At 39.4% G+C, this 19,666-nt stretch overlaps 2 protein-coding genes and 1 long non-coding RNA gene across 7 annotated transcripts; 1 reads left to right on the top strand and 2 right to left on the bottom strand.

Moving 5' to 3' along the window:
• Positions 1 to 359: 359 nt before the first annotated feature.
• Positions 360 to 10,297, bottom strand: LOC106151779 (transient receptor potential cation channel subfamily V member 5). Of its 5 annotated transcripts, none has more exons than XM_087011322.1 (5): positions 10,138 to 10,297; positions 7,387 to 7,530; positions 4,210 to 4,517; positions 2,824 to 3,893; positions 360 to 2,578 (listed from the first exon to the last, which is right to left on the bottom strand). In XM_087011322.1, the coding sequence occupies exons 1-5, from the start codon at positions 10,175 to 10,177 to the stop codon at positions 1,366 to 1,368; spliced, it is 2,775 nt and encodes a 924-aa protein (XP_086867448.1). In that variant the 5' UTR covers positions 10,178 to 10,297; the 3' UTR covers positions 360 to 1,365. The 5 variants fall into 5 exon arrangements, with proteins under 5 accessions (XP_086867448.1, XP_013380641.2, XP_086867450.1 ...); XM_013525187.3 differs by having other exon boundaries at positions 9,958 to 10,283; XM_087011324.1 differs by lacking the exon at positions 10,138 to 10,297 and adding an exon at positions 9,243 to 9,549.
• A 2,915-nt stretch (positions 10,298 to 13,212) lies between these two features.
• LOC106170356 (galactosylceramide sulfotransferase) lies at positions 13,213 to 15,087 on the top strand. The gene is made up of 2 exons (XM_013550201.2): positions 13,213 to 13,437; positions 13,833 to 15,087. The coding sequence occupies exons 1-2, from the start codon at positions 13,338 to 13,340 to the stop codon at positions 14,921 to 14,923; spliced, it is 1,191 nt and encodes a 396-aa protein (XP_013405655.2). The 5' UTR covers positions 13,213 to 13,337; the 3' UTR covers positions 14,924 to 15,087.
• On the bottom strand, positions 15,060 to 16,435 carry LOC147762566 (uncharacterized). The gene is made up of 2 exons (XR_015334163.1): positions 16,036 to 16,435; positions 15,060 to 15,699 (listed from the first exon to the last, which is right to left on the bottom strand). It is a non-coding gene; the product is annotated as an uncharacterized LOC147762566 (long non-coding RNA).
• Positions 16,436 to 19,666: the final 3,231 nt, after the last annotated feature.

The raw sequence follows: 19,666 nt of genomic DNA on the forward strand, positions 1-19,666 counted from the left end.
GCAAAATCTAACACCGTATGTACTGTATTTCATCAAAATGTGCTTTCTTCTCGGTAGGATTATCAGAGAGAAAATTTGTATTGTTTAACAAAAGTCGCGTCGCCTCTATTGCTTTTAACAAGCACACATTTTGTCTTTTCATGACCCTCCTTTCCTTTCTTGCACCATTGCTTCTCAAGGCTGTTCATATGTTTATACAGTACCCGGGGCAAGTCCGCAGTTGACATTTGAAAGAGTAAAGACTGCTCAATACTAAAACCGCCCAGGTGTGAACAGCAGTGGACCTCATCGTGCTGTATATCGTCAAAGGTGAAAGCAAACGTTATCTCGGTGCAAAACAAAATAAAAATAAAAGCATCTGAAGTCATCAAACTAAATATATTTTATTCAAAATTCCCATTGCTGCAATTGCTTATATGGCAATCGCACCAGTAACTACACATTTGAATGTTTTTTCCCTCTCTTCTTAGGGTCTCGCTAAAATTAAAATACGCCTCTTTAATATCATGGGTAAAGCCAAAATTAATCTTAGTATAAAACAAACTCCCAGTTCCGTGTCGGGTTCTCAAACACACATGACTTCCTGAACATCATGAAATTTACCGTTCATGATAAACCGTGGTCGGCGACTGGGGTTGCGTGGGATGATCTACAAATGCGGCACCCGGATTATCGATCGGGAAAGCAGATATACACATGTACATCCAACCTGGCCCTGTCCGTGGCAAGGTTGAAAGTTTCCATCCGATCTTTGCATATTGACGAAGCTGGCGTGGCTCCCTGGTAATTTTGCTGTCTCCTATACAAACAGACGCTGGTACGCTGGTTCGAGACCCAGCAGATATAGTAATTTTTTTCCAGAATTAAATCTTTAAAATTCCCATTGGTTACTATAAGAGGAAACTCGTACGTAAGGAGGGTGGGCGGCTCTGTCACGGCGCAGTCAGTAGCGTGTTTGGATGCGGTTTGCCTCTCTAGACTTGTTTTGGGGCAATGTAGTGCTTGGGCTCGAATCAGACTTTAAAATAATTCACGCGGAACCCATATATATCCCGTATCCAAGCTCACAAAAAGGAAACCTCGGCAAAATAAGTTACGAAGTTAATAAGCCTTTGCCCATATGGGATGAAGTGAGTCCACGCATGGTGGTGGCATGGATTCTGGTTTAGAAGTCTGAAACTCGCAGGGATCTTTTGGAGGTCATATTGTGGCACAGCTTTACTGTCACAGGCAAAAAATGTTCTAATGGCTCTTAGCCCCTTTCACACATTAGGGCCTACATTGTTTTTAATTCTTGAAGGAAAACACATGCACATTTGTATTGAAACAATGAATGAATGTTTAAAGATCATTTCAACGTGCATACTAGTCCTCTTTCTTGCAAACTTCTACTTCCAAAAGGTACAGATTACGATGAGTAGTTGGCGACATGACTCGACAGATCTTATACGTGGCCTCCACAGCAAGCATGCGCATTACTTCTGGCAACATTCGCTCCAGAAAAATCATATCGGTCGTGCGCAACTTCTTGTAGATAAGATCATTGTATTTTGAGATGTGGGTATAGGTGTCGGTCATAGTGGCGATGAGCATATTCATGAGGAGAATATTTACAAGCACCACATACGTTATCAGTAATGCTGGCAAAGTAATAACAGGAAAGTTACTTGCAGAAGTGTCTTTGAAGATATTCCCTGGTATTATCTGAATTTCTGAAAGGCCCACCATCAGTCTAAACAAAGTCCACATGGTGGTGCCAAAACCATCAAACTCGGCTATTTCATCAGACACAATCGCTGAAGAGGTCGAGGAAGGTAAATGATTATCCATAGCTACACCTATAGCAGAGGAAAACCCCGCCGTCAGGATCAGATATATGATAAGAAATCGAAGCAAATCGCCGAGCATGATGCGCTGAATCATAGCAGAGAAGAAACTGGTCTGTCTGAAACCGCGTGTGAAGAAAATTAGGAACACCCATCCAAGAAGAAGAGCTAAAGGTTGAAACGACTTCACGGCATCGGTCAGGAATGACAGCATAGAAACAGAAAACAGAAGAAGAATGACGTGGAGTTTATTCCAGCTGAGGAACTTCCACATATTCAATATGGCGTTGCCTCTGTGTCTCACCGACCATTTTAACGCCCCAGTAAGGCTGTATATGAAGAATAAGAAAGTGCCGACCATAAGGAACAGGTACACACCTGACGGGAACTTTCTCTTGTATCCAGGTTCATGGATTTGGGCTGAATTGTTCCTGTAGGGAAGCGAAGCATTTGGAATCGAAGATCCATTGGACGGCGTTTGGAAGAGTAAAGGATCAAACGCGGGAAGAGATAGTATCAGCATGTAAATTAGATGCAAAATACCCCATGTTATGTAGTACATCCTGTAGTTGTGCCATTTGATATGCAGCAAATGGTTAATTACCGGAATACTAAGGCATTCTATGCGTTCTTCGTTATTGGTGTACACAAGTAGTTCCAGCGCAGACATTCGAGACGTACTGAGAACTGGATCAATTTCAGTAACATCGTAAAATGCTGTGGTTGTATGGCCATATTCCCACTGTGAAAACCTGAAAATAAATCATTTTTTACAACCAGGTCCTCATATAAATGATTAACACTATAGTTGAAATAAACTTTGTGAAAAAAGTTTTTTTTTTCAATAATATATTTAAGCTTTTTGGCCACTTTAGAGTCTACAAGTGTTAAAGAGCATAGACGTCTGACTGAATTTGCATTTGTAACAGAGCTATCTTCCAGACAGTCTCTATAAACAATCCAGATTGGCTATTCCAAAATGAATTTATGTACTTACCTGTATATGTTGTTTGTGTTGAGAATTTTCTCAAACATTTCCTTGACACCGACCTTGGCTGCCAAAGTCAAAGCAGTGAATTCTTCTCTATTTGCCAAACGGAACAGGTAATGCTTCGCTTCAATGTCTGTGGCGACACTATTCGCCCTGGTCATATCCACGCCTTCGCTTCTACACCACCAGCGAGTGGTATTGTTCAGGATTACTTCGTACATCTCCAATGCTTCTTGGAGTTTGTGCTGCGACATTAGGACGATGGTGTGTAGAACGGTGTTGTCTTGCGAATCTCTGCCATCTAGTGGAGCTCCTTTTTCTATGAGAAGCTGAACTAGTTGAGCATTGCCAGACAGCACAGCAAGTGACAAGGGAAGTTCGGCGGGAACCAAAGTCCTCTTGAACTGCTCCCCGGTAGCACATTTACGAAGAAGTTTCAGAATGTCGGCCTCAGCCAGATGGTAGAACATGGCTTCCATTGCTTTGAAGTTTCCGTTTGCCGTGGCGATGTGCAACGCGGTGGCTCCTGTGTAACTACCCGCCATCTCCTTGAAGAGCAATGCCTTTCCCAATCGCTCAATCAAGATTATAGCCACTTCGGTGCTATTGTGAAGGAGTGCTATGTGAAGAGGGGTGAGGCCCTTCCGGTACCAACTTCTGTTGGCATCCAGAAAGAAATTTAACGCTTCGTCACAGACTATCTGTAGCCGGTTGGCATAGTTCTTGGTGCACAACTCCAGGATTTCCTTCTCTAGCCTCGTAACGGCTCTGGGGTCCGTCTTTGAGCGGAAGCGTTCCATTTCCCACTGAATACGGAGGCGATAGTTCATCTCCTCGTCTGTACCAAGAGAGACATCGGCGGACGGCCACAGCTTGGTGAACTCAATCAATATGGACTCTGTATTGTACTCGCCTTCTCCTTCTAAAGAGACGCAGAACTTGCACTTGGGTGTGATGTGCTTGGCGGCCGACTTGATGCCGAAGATTCTGGCGAAGCAATAGCAACTGCAGTTCTGCCACAGATCCACGCAGCAGCATGGCGTGTTTATAATCACCGAGGGAATATTTCGGACCACCTGGTTAAAGATTTTTGTATTTTAAGTATAATTTTTCATATTGCATTTCGAAGATTATTGAATTTATAAAATGACTTACTGAAATACGGAATATCAAAAGATATACGTTATATCTTAGCCTTCATCACGTTCATTTTCATAAACCAACGTGTACCCTCCGCATTCTTGGATGCGGGTCTTCATAACTTTGCGTTGTTTGCACGTAATATGCATAATTCACCAATTAAGCGTAGTTATTGCATAAGTTATTCACAAAATTATAGTTCAAGGTTTATACCTTTTAAAGAACTTTTTAAATCATTCAAACATGACTTACCCCTAGACAGCAAGTGTTTGTGCAGCGTCCGTCAACAAGATCCCGTGTGGCAGCATAACTATAAAACTCCTCACCAACGTTCCGTGTTTCTTTAAATGATGTGGGTACCTCTGGGTTCCTCATTGACCTTCTGGCTGTGTTCTTTTTGCTTCGAAAACTCCGGAGAACCCCCTGCAGTACCGATGGCAACGTCCAGTAGGCCTGAAGTCTTTGGCGTGGAAGTCGTCGCTGTCGGTTGCGGGCCAGATTGCCCAGCGCCCCTGGCGGCGCGTGGATGGTGTGGAGTTCGAGATCGGGTGAGCTGTGCCCTGGGGAAAGAATGGTGGAACATATGATTTTTAATCTAACCAACACACAAAGTTGTGAAGCTATAAAAGATTAAAATATATAAAATGATACTTTATTACACAGTGCCATCCTCCTCTTCCTCCTTCTCCTAGATCAAATATCTATGACACGTCTGGTAATGTTATGCCAGTTTTGTATATGCTAGTTTTGTATATGTATAGGGCCTACATAAACAATTTAGATACACGTTTCAAGGGCTGGTTCGGGTATCTTGTTCAGGTGCTGATTCTATGCAGTAAAATACGAAATATATATATTTTTACTTATTAACTGCAATATACGGATGGACATCTCTCCTCCCCTGAAATAGGTGAACGGTCATCGTTAATCTGTGTGTGCATTCGTCAGTGAAAGTGGGTAAACAAAAAAGGTATGGAAGTAAGGTAGGAAATCGAGCTCTGAAGTGAAAATTTGAGTCTTGAAATTAGTTTTACATAGATCTTTATTATTCAGAGTCTTAGTCAATGACATCAGTAACGCTAATTTAAAACAAACAAAGAGCCAGCTACCTAGCAGTGCCTTTAAATGTACTGTTCTAGGTGGTTCTCATTAACTACAAAAATACACAGTTTAAGTTATTTATATTTATCTAAAGAATAAAATAATAATAATAATAATAGAATTTGAACACACAGACCTTTTCTGGTCATCTCCATAGCCTCTAGGCAGAATTAAACCTTTGAAGTTTTCAAGAACTTTTCCCCAGCTTTGAATCGCACCTATAGCTTTCATGGGATGGGTACCCGCTTTATATCTACCAACCTGAAGCCCCCAAGCACAACATTTGATATAAATAGCTGAAACTGTTTAGACTGAACAGCCACAGTTATCATCTGCATCGAACAGTTTACTTAACGGTGCAGTTATTGAGGGTTAGATTAAATGATTTTTAAATTTTTTTGAATAATGATTCAGTACTTGTAAAATATCAGCATACCTACTTTACTGACCCACAAACAATGAGATGTTGCGCAAAAATATGCTAGGACCTTATTTTCTATAATTGGCTGAAGGCAATTTAAGGGTTACTTAATTGCTTTATATTTTCCGGTAACAATTGGGGGTCAGTTTTAGCGCGATGAGAAGTCCATCACTTCATAATAACCGATATGTAACAGTCGATATGGTCACTAAAACAGATCATTTTCAATTTAAATTGTGTGTGTGATACAAAAAAAAAAAAAAAAAAAAAAAAAAAAAAAAAAAAACAAGAAGAAGTTCCCTTTAACATCCAGGCTGTCTGGCAAATTCCACACACCTTGAACGCGTCATTGCGCTCATCACATCTGACAGCACAAGGGCAAACATCTTCCTTGTTAAAACACACACAAAAAAAATATGGTTTCCCCGGGAAACACTGCACGTCTGATCCAAGGAAGTACAATTGTCCCCTTCCTTGATGAGAAGAAGAGGGATGAATTTTTCGGTTATTTTTTTTCTTCATGTGATATGTGGACATTAGGAAAAGCCTAAAAAGGTTTATTTTCTTACCCCTATTATGTTGTGAATTACGAAATTAAAACAATTAAGAAACAGTGGTATATAACATCATAACATTCTGAAAGGCAGTTGGCCATTCGAGGCACTGTTTATCCACCATATGGTTCTAATTCATAGCTAGAAAAAACTGATTACTGACAACATGACGCATTTCACTATTTCTCGAAAGCATACGAAGCCTTTTATCATTGCCACCGCCATAATTAATTAAAAGAAGTCAGGATATCAAACTCCACCTTCCAAAGGTACAGCATGTAGAGGAAAGGTGGAAAAAGTCTTCTGCAAGACTTCATTAAAACTTCACATGGTTTAACCGGTATTAGTTCAACTGTCAAGAAAAAAACTGTTGATAGCATCTCAAACCATCTGCGCGGTAACCTAAACTACGATGTTCCCTTCTCATGCTTTGAAATTTCTAATGCAAAACCATCTCCATAGAATCCGATGAAAAATGCGCCAAACGTACCTCCAAATAAACATGCCTATGATTAGCTTTTATTTTTTTAAGAGTGTGCGTCATAACAGATCCAGAGCCACCGTTAAGTGTCATCACCCTGTGTAACTTTCAAACTTATAAATGTGACCCCCCCCCCCCCCCTACTCAGCATATACGTCGGAGTCTCTTGTCAGAGGTGAATTAACATAGTCTGATACTCGGGGTGATTATCGTACACGTGGAACGAAAAATAATTGCTTTTTGGTGTAAAATCGTTGGCGGCTACACTGTATATGTACATGTTCCCCAGTGTTTATACGGAACGGTAATTAGTAATGCTGGTACAAGACACTGACATCAGGCAATGCAAATGCTGAAATACACCTAGCAGAGAAGGGATGAAAGGTACCGGCCTCTCTGGCTTGGCATTTGGTTTTCTTGAGTATGTAATATCGCCGAGGGGTAAACGCTACTAAATGCATCACTTTGCTTATCTAGAAGGACTGCAGTATGTAATGGGGGATTCTGTCATAATATCTGTAGTACTGAATTATTCTTGTCTTCCACGTCTTCAGAGGTTGCAAGAGAAAAATGTATCCATTGGAGCAACGGAAAGAAAATCCCGCAGTTAAACAAACGAACAAAAATTGATAGCAGTAACAAACGGTTGTCAATGACTAAGAAGATACAGTGTAGGCATATGCCTCTCTGGATAATAACTTTGGGCGCTTATTCCTCCCGAGATCGATCAGTAAGCCCTAGAATAACCATCACCCTGGAAGTCTCACCACCAAACGTGCGTGACTCTCCTCTACCCAACAACGACTCTACGGCAACTACTACTACGCTCAGTGGTGACGGCTATCGCACAATACTAAGGTAATGTAACATACCACGTGGAATATCCGAACCGCCCTCTTCCTTCTCTTCTTTCTCAAGGTCTTCCATTTCCAGTGTTAGTCTGGGGTGCTGTGTCATTTCGACTGCGTTGTGCCCTCCGACGACATATGCTTCGTTACAAACAAGGGGTCTGGAAGCTAAAAGGGAACGAACAAATTTAGAGAAGAAATTTTATGTGGAGCACCAGACAAACCACGTGTCTTGGAGCAGCTTACATGTTCGAACATTGGAGGATGCGTCTATTGCATTGAGTGCCCGCGGTTAAATGGGCCCCTAGGCTAAATATACATTGGCGTGAAAAGTGGACTGGAAGAAATTTCCGGACCTGTGAACAATGTTATGGTACTTACTGGTCATTGGCCTATGAGGATTCAAATTTTAAAAAAAACCAAAAAAAAAAACCAAAAGATGTTTGTGTGTTGTGTGTGGACTGTGTGTGTGAGTGTGTGTGTGTGTGTGTGATATCTTTCTTGAAGTTAACTTGGTTTTACGGTTGGTTTTATTACTTAAGTGAACAGTTGCGTGCATTCCATATTGCGTAAAATGCCATTATGAACAGGCGTGTTAATACATGTACTACCATTTTTAATTATACACGTCTTTTGAATGAAATCAGATTATTAGGATGCTTAACAGAACTAAATCCAGCATATGATTTCCAAGCACGGGATACTCACATTACAATCCAATCCTAGCTTTCAACTGAGTTCCCTACTGTCTTTTCTCTCGATTTGTAGATCTATATTTAAAATTACTTTAACTACTACCTGTACACCTTTCCATTTTTCAGCAAGAGAGTTTTAGCAAGCGCAATATAACGTCTTCTGATACACTGCATAGAGATATAGGGATATAGCACCGATATAGGTGAATCGACGCCAGTTGCCTAACTACTCATGGCAACGGGCTCCTACAAGTTAAGAGATACCAGACACTGCTTCTGTTCCAGCACTTCTTGATCTACTAGCTGGGCTAAATATTCGCTTTCTGGAGTCACTCACAAACAATGGGCTAGGCGGTAAGACATATCAGATGTTTCGTTGGCAGAACACTTTGTTTATACAAACTCCGTGACCGGTTATTTTTCTTGCTTATTAAAAAAAAAAAGGAAAGAAAAATCTTCATATTAAAGGACGAAGTGGGACCAGAATTTTTCAAATTTGGGGTCAGTTTACAGGTAAAAAATAAAAACAATGTGGTCTCGCAAAAGCTGCATTTAGATGTTTAAGGCACTCAAGTTCATGGGAGTGTATTTTTTGTTGATGTTGGATGAAAATATCCCGCACACGTGAACCATGTGGACCTATTTATTTTGTAATCGATCCAAATGAGTGTAGAATAACTGTGCAAGTGTTTTTGTTAAAACAAAAAGCTGCTTCCAACAGCTAAATGGGTGATATCCCCCTCACAAAACCAACAAAAACAGAACTCATTTTAATTTACAATCATCAAAACTTCGTCTCTTTTAATATCATTGTTAAATCTACTTTAATTTTAAATTGAAACCATAGGTTGCAGGGGTGTTGAGAGCGAAAGTGGTTATGGTGCAACTTTTGTGGATTTATAATAAATTGAAGTATAGTTAAAACATATATCAAACCAAACAAAAAAGTAAAATTGTGTAAGTCACGTGACCAGCGTATAACGCAGGCAGCACTCGGGTAATTCCGTTCACAGCTGACGGTCACAAATGCGGTCACAAATTGCTAGCTTTTCGTTATCTATATATATACATTTAGATATATTTACAAGTATCTCTTAATTAGTATTAATTGATTAAGACTGTAGACAGAAGGGACAATATGATATTGAGAAAAGGTTAACTGGTGGCGCTGTTTATGATACCCACTCTCCCTCAAAGTCCCAATGGATCTTCTTTCCGTTCTTCAAAACGTTGTGGAAAGTGATGTATCGGAAGCTATTTGAGGCACCTGCTCTTTTGCCTCGCTTTTTCGCCTTCAATATTACTCGGTGATATGGGTGATAAACGCGGTCTCAGTTCGGAGGGCGGCACCTGCTGTTATTCATTCTCATGAGTTCTTACATGTAAAGGGAGCGTTCAGGTGAAACTAAATCATCATTCCAGCCTCATCTATTAATAGCTTTCGCTTCTTATAGTACCTTTAAACCGTTAAGCAGCAATTAACACACATGTACCAAATGATGATGTATGGTATGGATCCACTTTCTAGGTAATGTTTAGAGCTGTTCGTTATTATGCCTGCTGTATATATAAAGCAAATGTACAAATGCATATATAATAAAATGAGTATGGGAATTCAAAGTTACGGTTTTCTCAAACTGTTTAAATACCAAATGCAATATACTCAATGTAATACCATGATGTTCTGCCTGAAACCGGGGAGGAATTTCAACCGTTTCAGCGACTGATTCAAGGGGGTTTATTATATATATATATATATATATATATATATATATATATATATATATATATATATATATATATATATAGTTTTGGTTGAAAGACTTAAAATTAAACGTCATCTTCCAGGTGGTAGTAGACTTAAATAGAAGTTACAACTGAGAAAGAAAATCAAGCTTACCCCAGCTGACACACTTTTGGTCTAATCCAGATTTTTCTGCCATTCGAGTATAGAAATTAGAATGAACACTGATATATGCCTATCTCGACTATATTCTAACAGTTCACATGTCCTGTTTGAGAAAAGATATGGTACTACTTCAGTAGCCACGGTCTTCAAATAAACATTGAAGTAAATTACCGTAGCGGTCATGCACTGGTAGGCAACATTCGGCGTGCATTGGCGTCGACCGTGTAGAACCTCTTTAGTGTCTAGCACTTATTGCCGACGTTAGATATACATATTATATGCTTTGTGTTTGATGATATTTTTGCCCGAAGTATTCATCCACAAAGAGTGCTAACACTTGCAACTCCTTATTTACTGCCTTACATACATTCTTTTGGGTAATAAATAAATCTTCAGTGCTCAGTGACTAAATTAATAAACATTTACACATATGTCATCTTACGAGTGACGTCATTATTGCAATTATGGGGTAACAACGGAAAAATCGGTTTCTCAAATTTCTCTTTTACCTGAGCACCCACGATCGCCGTTTTAAAGCAAATTTAATGACACCTTAATTTAAGTACTCCAAAACCCTGCCAGCGATTTTTCTTATAGGTATAAGTTAAGTTTTTAATCGTTGATAAAGCAAAATAATGCCTTAGTTTAATAAAAATCTGTAATTAGGGACTTATACCTTCTATTCAGAACGAAAACATTTAAACCAAACTGACGGCAAGGAATTGTAACCTATACTTTCCTGGTCAAATATGCCCATTTTTGTGGTAAAATCTTGTTCAGGGATGAAGTTAAGCACCATACAGATTGCAATCTCACCTCAAAATAGAAAGGTGTCAAATCGGCGATAAAAGCTTTGATTTGTCTCTGCTTATACATTGCAACGAAAAAATATAAACGCCGATATTTCATATTTTCGAGGTTTTTTTTCATTGTTTTAGAGATTCCTTCTACTCCCCCTTCTACGTCGCAAGACGTACAACAGTGTACGTATGTGCGAGTATGAATATCATGGGTAAAGCCAAAATTAATCTTAGTATAAAACAAACTCCCAGTTCCGTGTTGGGTTCTCAAACACGCACGGCTCCCTGTACATCATGAATTTTACCGTTCATGATAAACCGTGGACGGGGACTGGGGTTGCGTGGGATGAAATGCGGCGCGCGGATTATCGATCGGGAAAGCAGATATACAGATGTACATCCAACCTGGACATGTCCGTGGCAAGGTTGAAAGTTTCCATCCGATCTTTTCTTATCGACGAAGCTGACGTGGCTCCGTGGTAACTTGGCTGTCTCTTGTGTTGACAGACGCTGGTACGCTGGTTCGAGACCCAGCAGATATCGTAATTTTTTTTCCAGATCTGTAAAATTCCGATAGGTAACTATAGGAGGAAACTCGTACGTATGGCGGGTGGGCGGGTCTGTCACGGCGCAGTCGGTAGCGTGTTTGGGTGCAAATGAGGTACCCAAAGCGCAATCAACCGTGGCAACGCAAAGTCACGAGTTCGAATCCCGGATGAGGCACGACAGTCCATCACGACAACGACCGGGACCTTGAATCGGGATGGCACGAGAACGAATCTGGGCTCTCGTAGGTCCTAGCAAATTACCTTTTGCATAAAAACACGGTATACTTTAGAAAGTTTACATTAAGGCGAGCATATTGCTGGTCATAAGAAAAAACTCTGCGTCGTCAATGATATTTCCTTTCTCTTCAGTTAAAAGTACTTAGATTGGTGCCACAGATCTCGTACTTAAATTGAGCAAATTCGTACACCGTATGTACTATTTTTCATCATAATGTGCTTTCTTTTCGGAAGGATTATCAGAGAGAAAATTTCTATTGTTTAACAAAAGTCGCGTCGCCTCTATTGCTTTTAACAAGAACGCATTGTGTCTTTTCATGACCCTCTTATCCTTTCTTGCACCCTTGCTTCTCAAAACTGTTCATATGTTCATACAGTACCCGGGGCAAGTCCGCAGTCGACATTTGAAAGAAGAAAGACTGCTCAATACCAAAACCGCCCAGGTGTGAACAGCTGTGGACCTCATCGTGCTGTATATCGTCAAAGGTGAAAGCAAACGTTATCTCGGTGCAAAACAAAATGAAAATAAAAGCATCTGAAGTCATCTAACTAGAAACTTTCCGAGCAGGCCTGTCGATGAAAGCCAACGAACTTGAATTGATGCAGTAGCTTTTTCCGGTAAATCAGCACGTCCTACCACCTGTTAACCGTGTTCAGCAGAAAAAAAATGATATCATCTCGGTGGAATTATTCGCAAAATATGTTTTATTCAAAATTCCCATCGCTGCAATTGCTTATATGGAAATCGCACCAGTAACTAAACATTTGAATGTTTTTTCCCTCTCTTCTTAGGGTTTCGCTAAAACTAAAACACGCCTCTTTAATATCAAGGGTAAAGCCAAAATTAATCTTAGTATAAAACAAACTCCCAGTTCCGTGTCGGGTTCTCAAACACGCACGGCTTCTTTATTATGTGCGAACCACGCCAAATACAGCAATACTAGATTTGAAATACGCCCTCTAAACTGATGCCATCGCATTAGGAACCTGCCTCAACTGATGCAACCAGTCGCACTTTTGTATGCAATTTGGCCAGGGTACAAACACAATATATAGTTTGATAACCTACGAATAAATAAATTTTGTGGGGTTGCAAAACGACCAGATTGCAAGAGGCGACATATAAATAGGCAACTACAGGTTTCATCATGACTCGCGGTTCTCGTCTGATTAGGGGTTTCAGAGAAGCAATGATCTCGAGATGGAAGAGCAATCTTTGTGGCCTGATACCAACTCTAGTCCTACGGATCAACAGTAAGACGAATTTGAATAGACGCACAGGAGAATAGAAAAACCCTCTAAATAATCTAGAGAAACCCCTTCAAACTCTACAAGAAGAATGGAACAACGCCCTTCAAAACATATTTGGGATCCAACAACGTAGCTTAAAGCATGTGCTTCGCCGCCTGTGGTCGACACACGGTTTTTGTCTCGTGAAATTTGGTGCTGTTATTTCAATAAAATGAACTTTTTCACTTGTGGAAACCACTGTAGAATATCATATTTGAGTTGGTGTATGATAAGTGATAAATCTAAAAACCTTCACAGGTGTTTTGTTTTTCTGTACCATGAACCACGTTAGATACACGCAATTTTTTATTTTATTTTATTTTATTTTAACTTATTTATTTATTCATTTATTTTTGCCTGCGTATGATTTATTATATAATTCATCAAGGTGGTTTCTGTGCAACAGATGGCTTACATCATCTTGAGCATGCGCTATCGTGTGCCACACCAACTACCTACACGAGACTGAAAACAAGGTTTACTCAGAGCAGATGCAATGCGTGGTCTTCGACTGATTTATATTTTTACTTTATTTGCATTGACAGGATACTTTATCTTAGTTTTACGCTTTTTTTATATTAGGACACATGCACAAGGTAAGTAACACCTTATTTACTGCAAACAGACTTTTGATATACTCTATTATGATATTTTACCAGATGATATGCAGATAGCTTAAGAATTAAAGGATTTTCAGATTTTAAGTTGTTGTTTTTAGACTTTCAATTGACTATATTTCAACAAAATATGATTTTTTTATGCAGATAGCTTAAGAATTAGAGGATTTTCAGATTTTCAGTTGTTGTTTTCAGACTTTCAATTGACTATTTTTCAACAAAATAGGATTCTCTCTCCCTCCCCTCTCCCCTCAATCTCTCTCTCTCTCTCTCTCTCTCTCTCTCTCTCGGAGAAATTGTGTCTGCAGTCTTTCATGTGAGATCACCCTTGTGAACAAAAAATTATTATGTACTTTTTTTTTCATTCACTCAAGGACTATACAGAGGGTATCTGTATGATAGTAATGTGTTTCCTGTATCAAGAGACGCAGATGCATGGCCCAGTAAACAGAATATGAACTCTAGTTCTCAAGTATTCCCTTTGCGGTATAATGAACCAAGGAACATCACGGCATGCGAGCCTCGAAAGCACATCGTCTATCTAAAAACTACCAAGTGCTTTTCAACCACATTTCATCATATTATGAAGCGTTTCGCGCTCAAATACGATCTGAACATCCTGAAGCCGAAAGCTAAAGGGCATTTTTATCCGACAAAACCGCTCCGCCCGAGGCGGATCACCAAGGAAGATGCCCTCTACAAACCCAGAATGACATATGATATGATTGTGGATCATATGGTATTTGACTACGATGTCGTCAGTAGTATGATGCCGTTAGATTCGTTTTATGTCGGAGTTGTCCGAGAACCTTTTTCTCAGTTCACGAGTGCCTACAACTCATTTTCTTTGTGGACTAAATTTAATGTCCAAATTGACGAATTTCTCAGTGCCCCAGAAGCGTACTGGAAACAACACGTGCGGCAAAGAGATAGAGCGACATACGCCAGAAACAGTATGATGGCCGAATTTGGGTTTCCAGACGAGAGAGAAGATCTTAGAGATAACGAACCCTTCATTGAACATTACGTTCATTACCTCGATTCCAAGTTCGATTTTGTGCTTGTTACGGAGTATTTTGACGAAAGTTTGATTTACCTGAGGCGTCTTTTGTGTTGGGAAATGGAAAATGTGTTGTACGTGCCGGGAAATGTCGGATCGTACACGTTTGAACCAAAGACCGTTGCCAAGTCGTCTTTTTTGTTGACACACCAAAAGTGGAGCAAAGCAGACTATTATTTGTATCGCCATTTTTTGGCTAAATTCAAAGAGACTCTAAAGCATCAAGGGCAAAATTTTTTTGACGAAGTTGAAATATTCCGCAAAGCCCTGAGCAAGATCAAAAAATGTGGCGGCGTAGAATATGTCAAAATAGATGGAACGGGCTATCGGGGTCTCACTTATTCTCGACACACAAAAATAAACTGCATACCAGGTGGCATCTTCATCCCCATATCTAGTACATGAATGGTGGACATTCTTAAAAAGGAATATGTAAAAAAGGCAGTACAAAATTATTTGTTCACTTGTCCGCAAATAGACAAGTATCAACAATGTTAAGCGCCCTTAAACCTTAGAACTAACGCCTTTAAAGACACGTAAGGCATGTTCTACAGTTTTATTGTTGTGAATTATCAAAATGCGGTAAATTTTGAATTAAACTTATCTCAATCATAGTGTTTGTTTAAAATATAACACTATAATGTACCACATAGAATGAATTGATCAATCAACAGTTTAATAATTGACTTATCCCCCACTACTTCTTCTTCTTCATGTGCCATCACCGATTCGGTGTTTGACGAACGATGATATTCGGCCAAAGGGTTCTATTTCTCGCCCATGACGAAAGGTGTCTTGTTGGTAAGTCAAAATTGTCAAGAAAGGATTTTCGATGTCTGCCTCGGGCACTTTTGCCAGGTATTCTTCCGCTCAGGCTAAGATCTTCTAATCCCTCTTTTCTGATGCAATGTCCCAAGAACTTCAGTTGTCTTTCTCTGACAGTGTTGAGAAGCTGTCTTTTTTGATCAATCTGTTTAAGGACCTCTTCATTTGTAACATGCTCAATGTAGGAGATTCGGAGCATTCGCCTGTCGAACCACATTTCAGCTGCTTCAATGTTACGTTGAGTTTCTGCTGTCAAAGTCCCTCACTGCTACTCAATTGCAAATGTTATCCAATCAGTCCAGGGTACCTTCTACCCCTAGCCTAATCATAAAGTTCCAAACAAAAAAGTCCGCGTTCTGCAAAAAGATAAAAAAAATGTTATTTCACCAAAAAAAAAAAAAAAATGCTTAAAAGGTGTCAATGAGTCTTTCAAACTTGGACGATCGTTTCTCTAAATTTCTAAATGTAACCAATGTTTGAGAAAAGCCATGTCTCACAACGACTGGTCTTTAATTCTATTTTATTCCCAGTTGATATGGAAGTTCAACTGTACACCGAATCAATTGAAGGTATATCCAAAGAAGGATTTTTATACCAAAACTCATATTCTACTAATTATCCCAGGGTAAACGGCTCACACCCCCCCCCCCCCCCCATTATCCAATCTTTAATCTTCCTTTCCTGACACTCACCATAACTCTGTAAAAATTTTCGAAAAAAACAAATATCAAAACCTGCGATCAAGCAGAGGTTTTTCAGATACGCCATTCGCACATTCAAGCTATTACTCAATTTCCAGATATCGTGCCGTGAAGCGCGCTACTTTTAAACTGTGTCAAGCTTAAAACCACTACCGAGGTTGCAGGTTGGCAGGGAACGGTGAATATGATTATTTTAAGGCCATTTATCTGTCATTTTATGTTTAAAAAGTTTAATTAAAATTGCTCTCAGATAAGTTCAACAAGAAGCGATCCATGCATATAGAATCCGTTTTAAATTCTACATTGGAGGTCTTTAATATAAGTGTACCGCTCGGTGATAAAAGAATTTATGAGTTCTTTTTTATCCCGTAAACTGCAGAAGCACGAGTAAAAGCAGATGATTCTCAAATGAAAGAATACTTTCTAGTTCCATTGGCGGTTAGTGGGGGGAGTTAGGGGGGGGGGGGGAGGGGGGGATAGAACCCCCTTTTTGCTGGGAAAAGGTCCCCTCTGGGTAAAATTTCATCTAGGTACATAAAGGTTTCATAGTAAAGGGTCCACTTTTCCAGAAAAAAAAACCTTTTGAAATTGCTGGCAACGGGCATGGTTGTCATCTTGAGTTGTGACATCATGACGCTAAAAACAAAAGAAGGTGCTTCCCAGGTTTCTTTAAATTGCTTCAACATTTCTCATGGCAATTTTCATAAATACAGTTTTTCAAGCTGGAAACAAGCAGAAATGACAAAAATTCAGGTTTTGTACTATAAGCATCAACCATAAAACCTTTGCCTGACGGGGGCTCAGCCAAATTGGATTTTTGGCCATCGGCTCATATATGCGAAGTTGTACAGTGAATTGAGCTTTTGCTGAATACTTGGCAATTTGTTCAACGTAACACTTGAATAATTCATCGCAAGCCATATGTTCACAGGCTACCAGCATTATAGGCTTCCACTTAGATACGGCTTGTAAAGGTAATGCAAATTTTGAGTATACATTTTTAATTTACTTCACCCCAAGTGACAGTGCACTGTCAGATCTAACTGTATTCACGCCTTCATTGTTCCCCAGTTTGATCATTTTATTTAATCCATTAAAAACGTAACAAAAACGTTGTTTTTTATTTACTAGCTATGTACACAAAACCGTGCCCAAACAGTCGGCTGGGTCTGGCAAGAACATATCTAAGAACATGAATACCCCTTGGCCCAAAGGCAAGAACCCTTCAGGCTGCAGGTATAATCATCACACAAAGAAAATGCATTTATGACATAATTTTACAAGTAGGACATAGTATCACACAGCACATTCGATAAATAGGCCAATATTCAATACAAAAAAGTGTTCATCAATCCATCTCGTCAATAACAAGGCAAGATGACTAATATTTTATTGCTAAATTAGTCATTGTCAAAACGTCATTCAAAAATGCCAACTTCAAACCGAAATATACAATCAATACATGATATAGCGAGAGTAGCCTTGTCTTCTGTCTATACCAACTGCGACCATATCATTTGCAAGAGACAACATTTCATTGATTACAAAAATGATCATGAGTAAATACAGGGGGGCGGTTGCTCAGATTTTTACAGGTTTTAAAGCTTCTAATTTGATTACAAACTCGATTCAGACTGCACCGATATAATTATCGACTGAAATACCACCGCAATATGTGAATACTTCATGAAATATTAAGTGTTGTACGTGCCGGGAAATGTCGGATCGTACACGTTTGAACCAAAGACCGTTGCCAAGTCGTCTTTTTTGTTGACACACCAAAAGTGGAGCAAAGCAGACTATTATTTGTATCGCCATTTTTTGGCTAAATTCAAAGAGACTCTAAAGCATCAAGGGCAAAATTTTTTTGACGAAGTTGAAATATTCCGCAAAGCCCTGAGCAAGATCAAAAAATGTGGCGGCGTAGAATATGTGAAAATAGATGGAACGGGCTCTCGGGGTCTCACTTATTCTCGACACACAAAAATAAACTGCATACCAGGTGGCATCTTCATCCCCATATCTAGTACATGAATGGTGGACATTCTTAAAAAGGAATATGTAAAAAAGGCAGTACAAAATTATTTGTTCACTTGTCCGCAAATAGACAAGTATCAACAATGTTAAGCGCCCTTAAACCTTAGAACTAACGCCTTTAAAGACACGTAAGGCATGTTCTACAGTTTTATTGTTGTGAATTATCAAAATGCGGTAAATTTTGAATTAAACTTATCTCAATCATAGTGTTTGTTTAAAATATAACACCATAATGTACCACATAGAATGAATTGATCAAACAACAGTTTAATAATTGACTTATCCCCCACTACTTCTTCTTCATGTGCCATCACCGATTCGGTGTTTGACGAACGATGATATTCGGCCAAAGGGTTCTATTTCTCGCCCATGACGAAAGGTGTCTTGTTGGTAAGTCAAAATTGTCAAGAAAGGATTTTCGATGTCTGCCTCGGGCACTTTTGCCAGGTATTCTTCCGCTCAGGCTAAGATCTTCTAATCCCTCTTTTCTGATGCAATGTCCCAAGAACTTCAGTTGTCTTTCTCTGACAGTGTTGAGAAGCTGTCTTTTTTGATCAATCTGTTTAAGGACCTCTTCATTTGTAACATGCTCAATGTAGGAGATTCGGAGCATTCGCCTGTAGAACCACATTTCAGCTGCTTCAATGTTACGTTGAGTTTCTGCTGTCAAAGTCCCTCACTGCTACTCAATTGCAAATGTTATCCAATCAGTCCAGGGTACCTTCTACCCCTAGCCTAATCATAAAGTTCCAAACAAAAAAGTCCGCGTTCTGCAAAAAGATAAAAAAATGTTATTTCACCAAAAAAAAAAAAAAATGCTTAAAAGGTGTCAATGAGTCTTTCAAACTTGGACGATCGTTTCTCTAAATTTCTAAATGTAACCAATGTTTGAGAAAAGCCATGTCTCACAACGACTGGTCTTTAATTCTATTTTATTCCCAGTTGATATGGAAGTTCAACTGTACACCGAATCAATTGAAGGTATATCCAAAGAAGGATTTTTATACCAAAACTCATATTCTACTAATTATCCCAGGGTAAACGGCTCACCACCACCCCCCCCCCCCCCCATTATCCAATCTTTAATCTTCCTTTCCTGACACTCACCATAACTCTGTAAAAATTTTCGATAAAAACAAATATCAAAACCTGCGATCAAGCAGAGGTTTTTCAGATACGCCATTCGCACATTCAAGCTATTACTCAATTTCCAGATATCGTGCCGTGAAGCGCGCTACTTTTAAACTGTGTCAAGCTTAAAACCACTACCGAGGTTGCAGGTTGGCAGGGAACGGTGAATATGATTATTTTAAGGCCATTTATCTGTCATTTTATGTTTAAAAAGTTTAATTAAAATTGCTCTCAGATAAGTTCAACAAGAAGCGATCCATGCATATAGAATCCGTTTTAAATTCTACATTGGAGGTCTTTAATATAAGTGTACCGCTCGGTGATAAAAGAATTTATGAGTTCTTTTTTATCCCGTAAACTGCAGAAGCACGAGTAAAAGCAGATGATTCTCAAATGAAAGAATACTTTCTAGTTCCATTGGCGGTTAGTGGGGGGAGTTAGGGGGGGGGAGGGG

Source organism: Lingula anatina, chromosome 4 (assembly GCF_051362555.1).
Source record: "Lingula anatina isolate TDL-2025a chromosome 4, LinAna3.0, whole genome shotgun sequence".
Classification (NCBI taxonomy): domain Eukaryota; kingdom Metazoa; phylum Brachiopoda; class Lingulata; order Lingulida; family Lingulidae; genus Lingula; species Lingula anatina.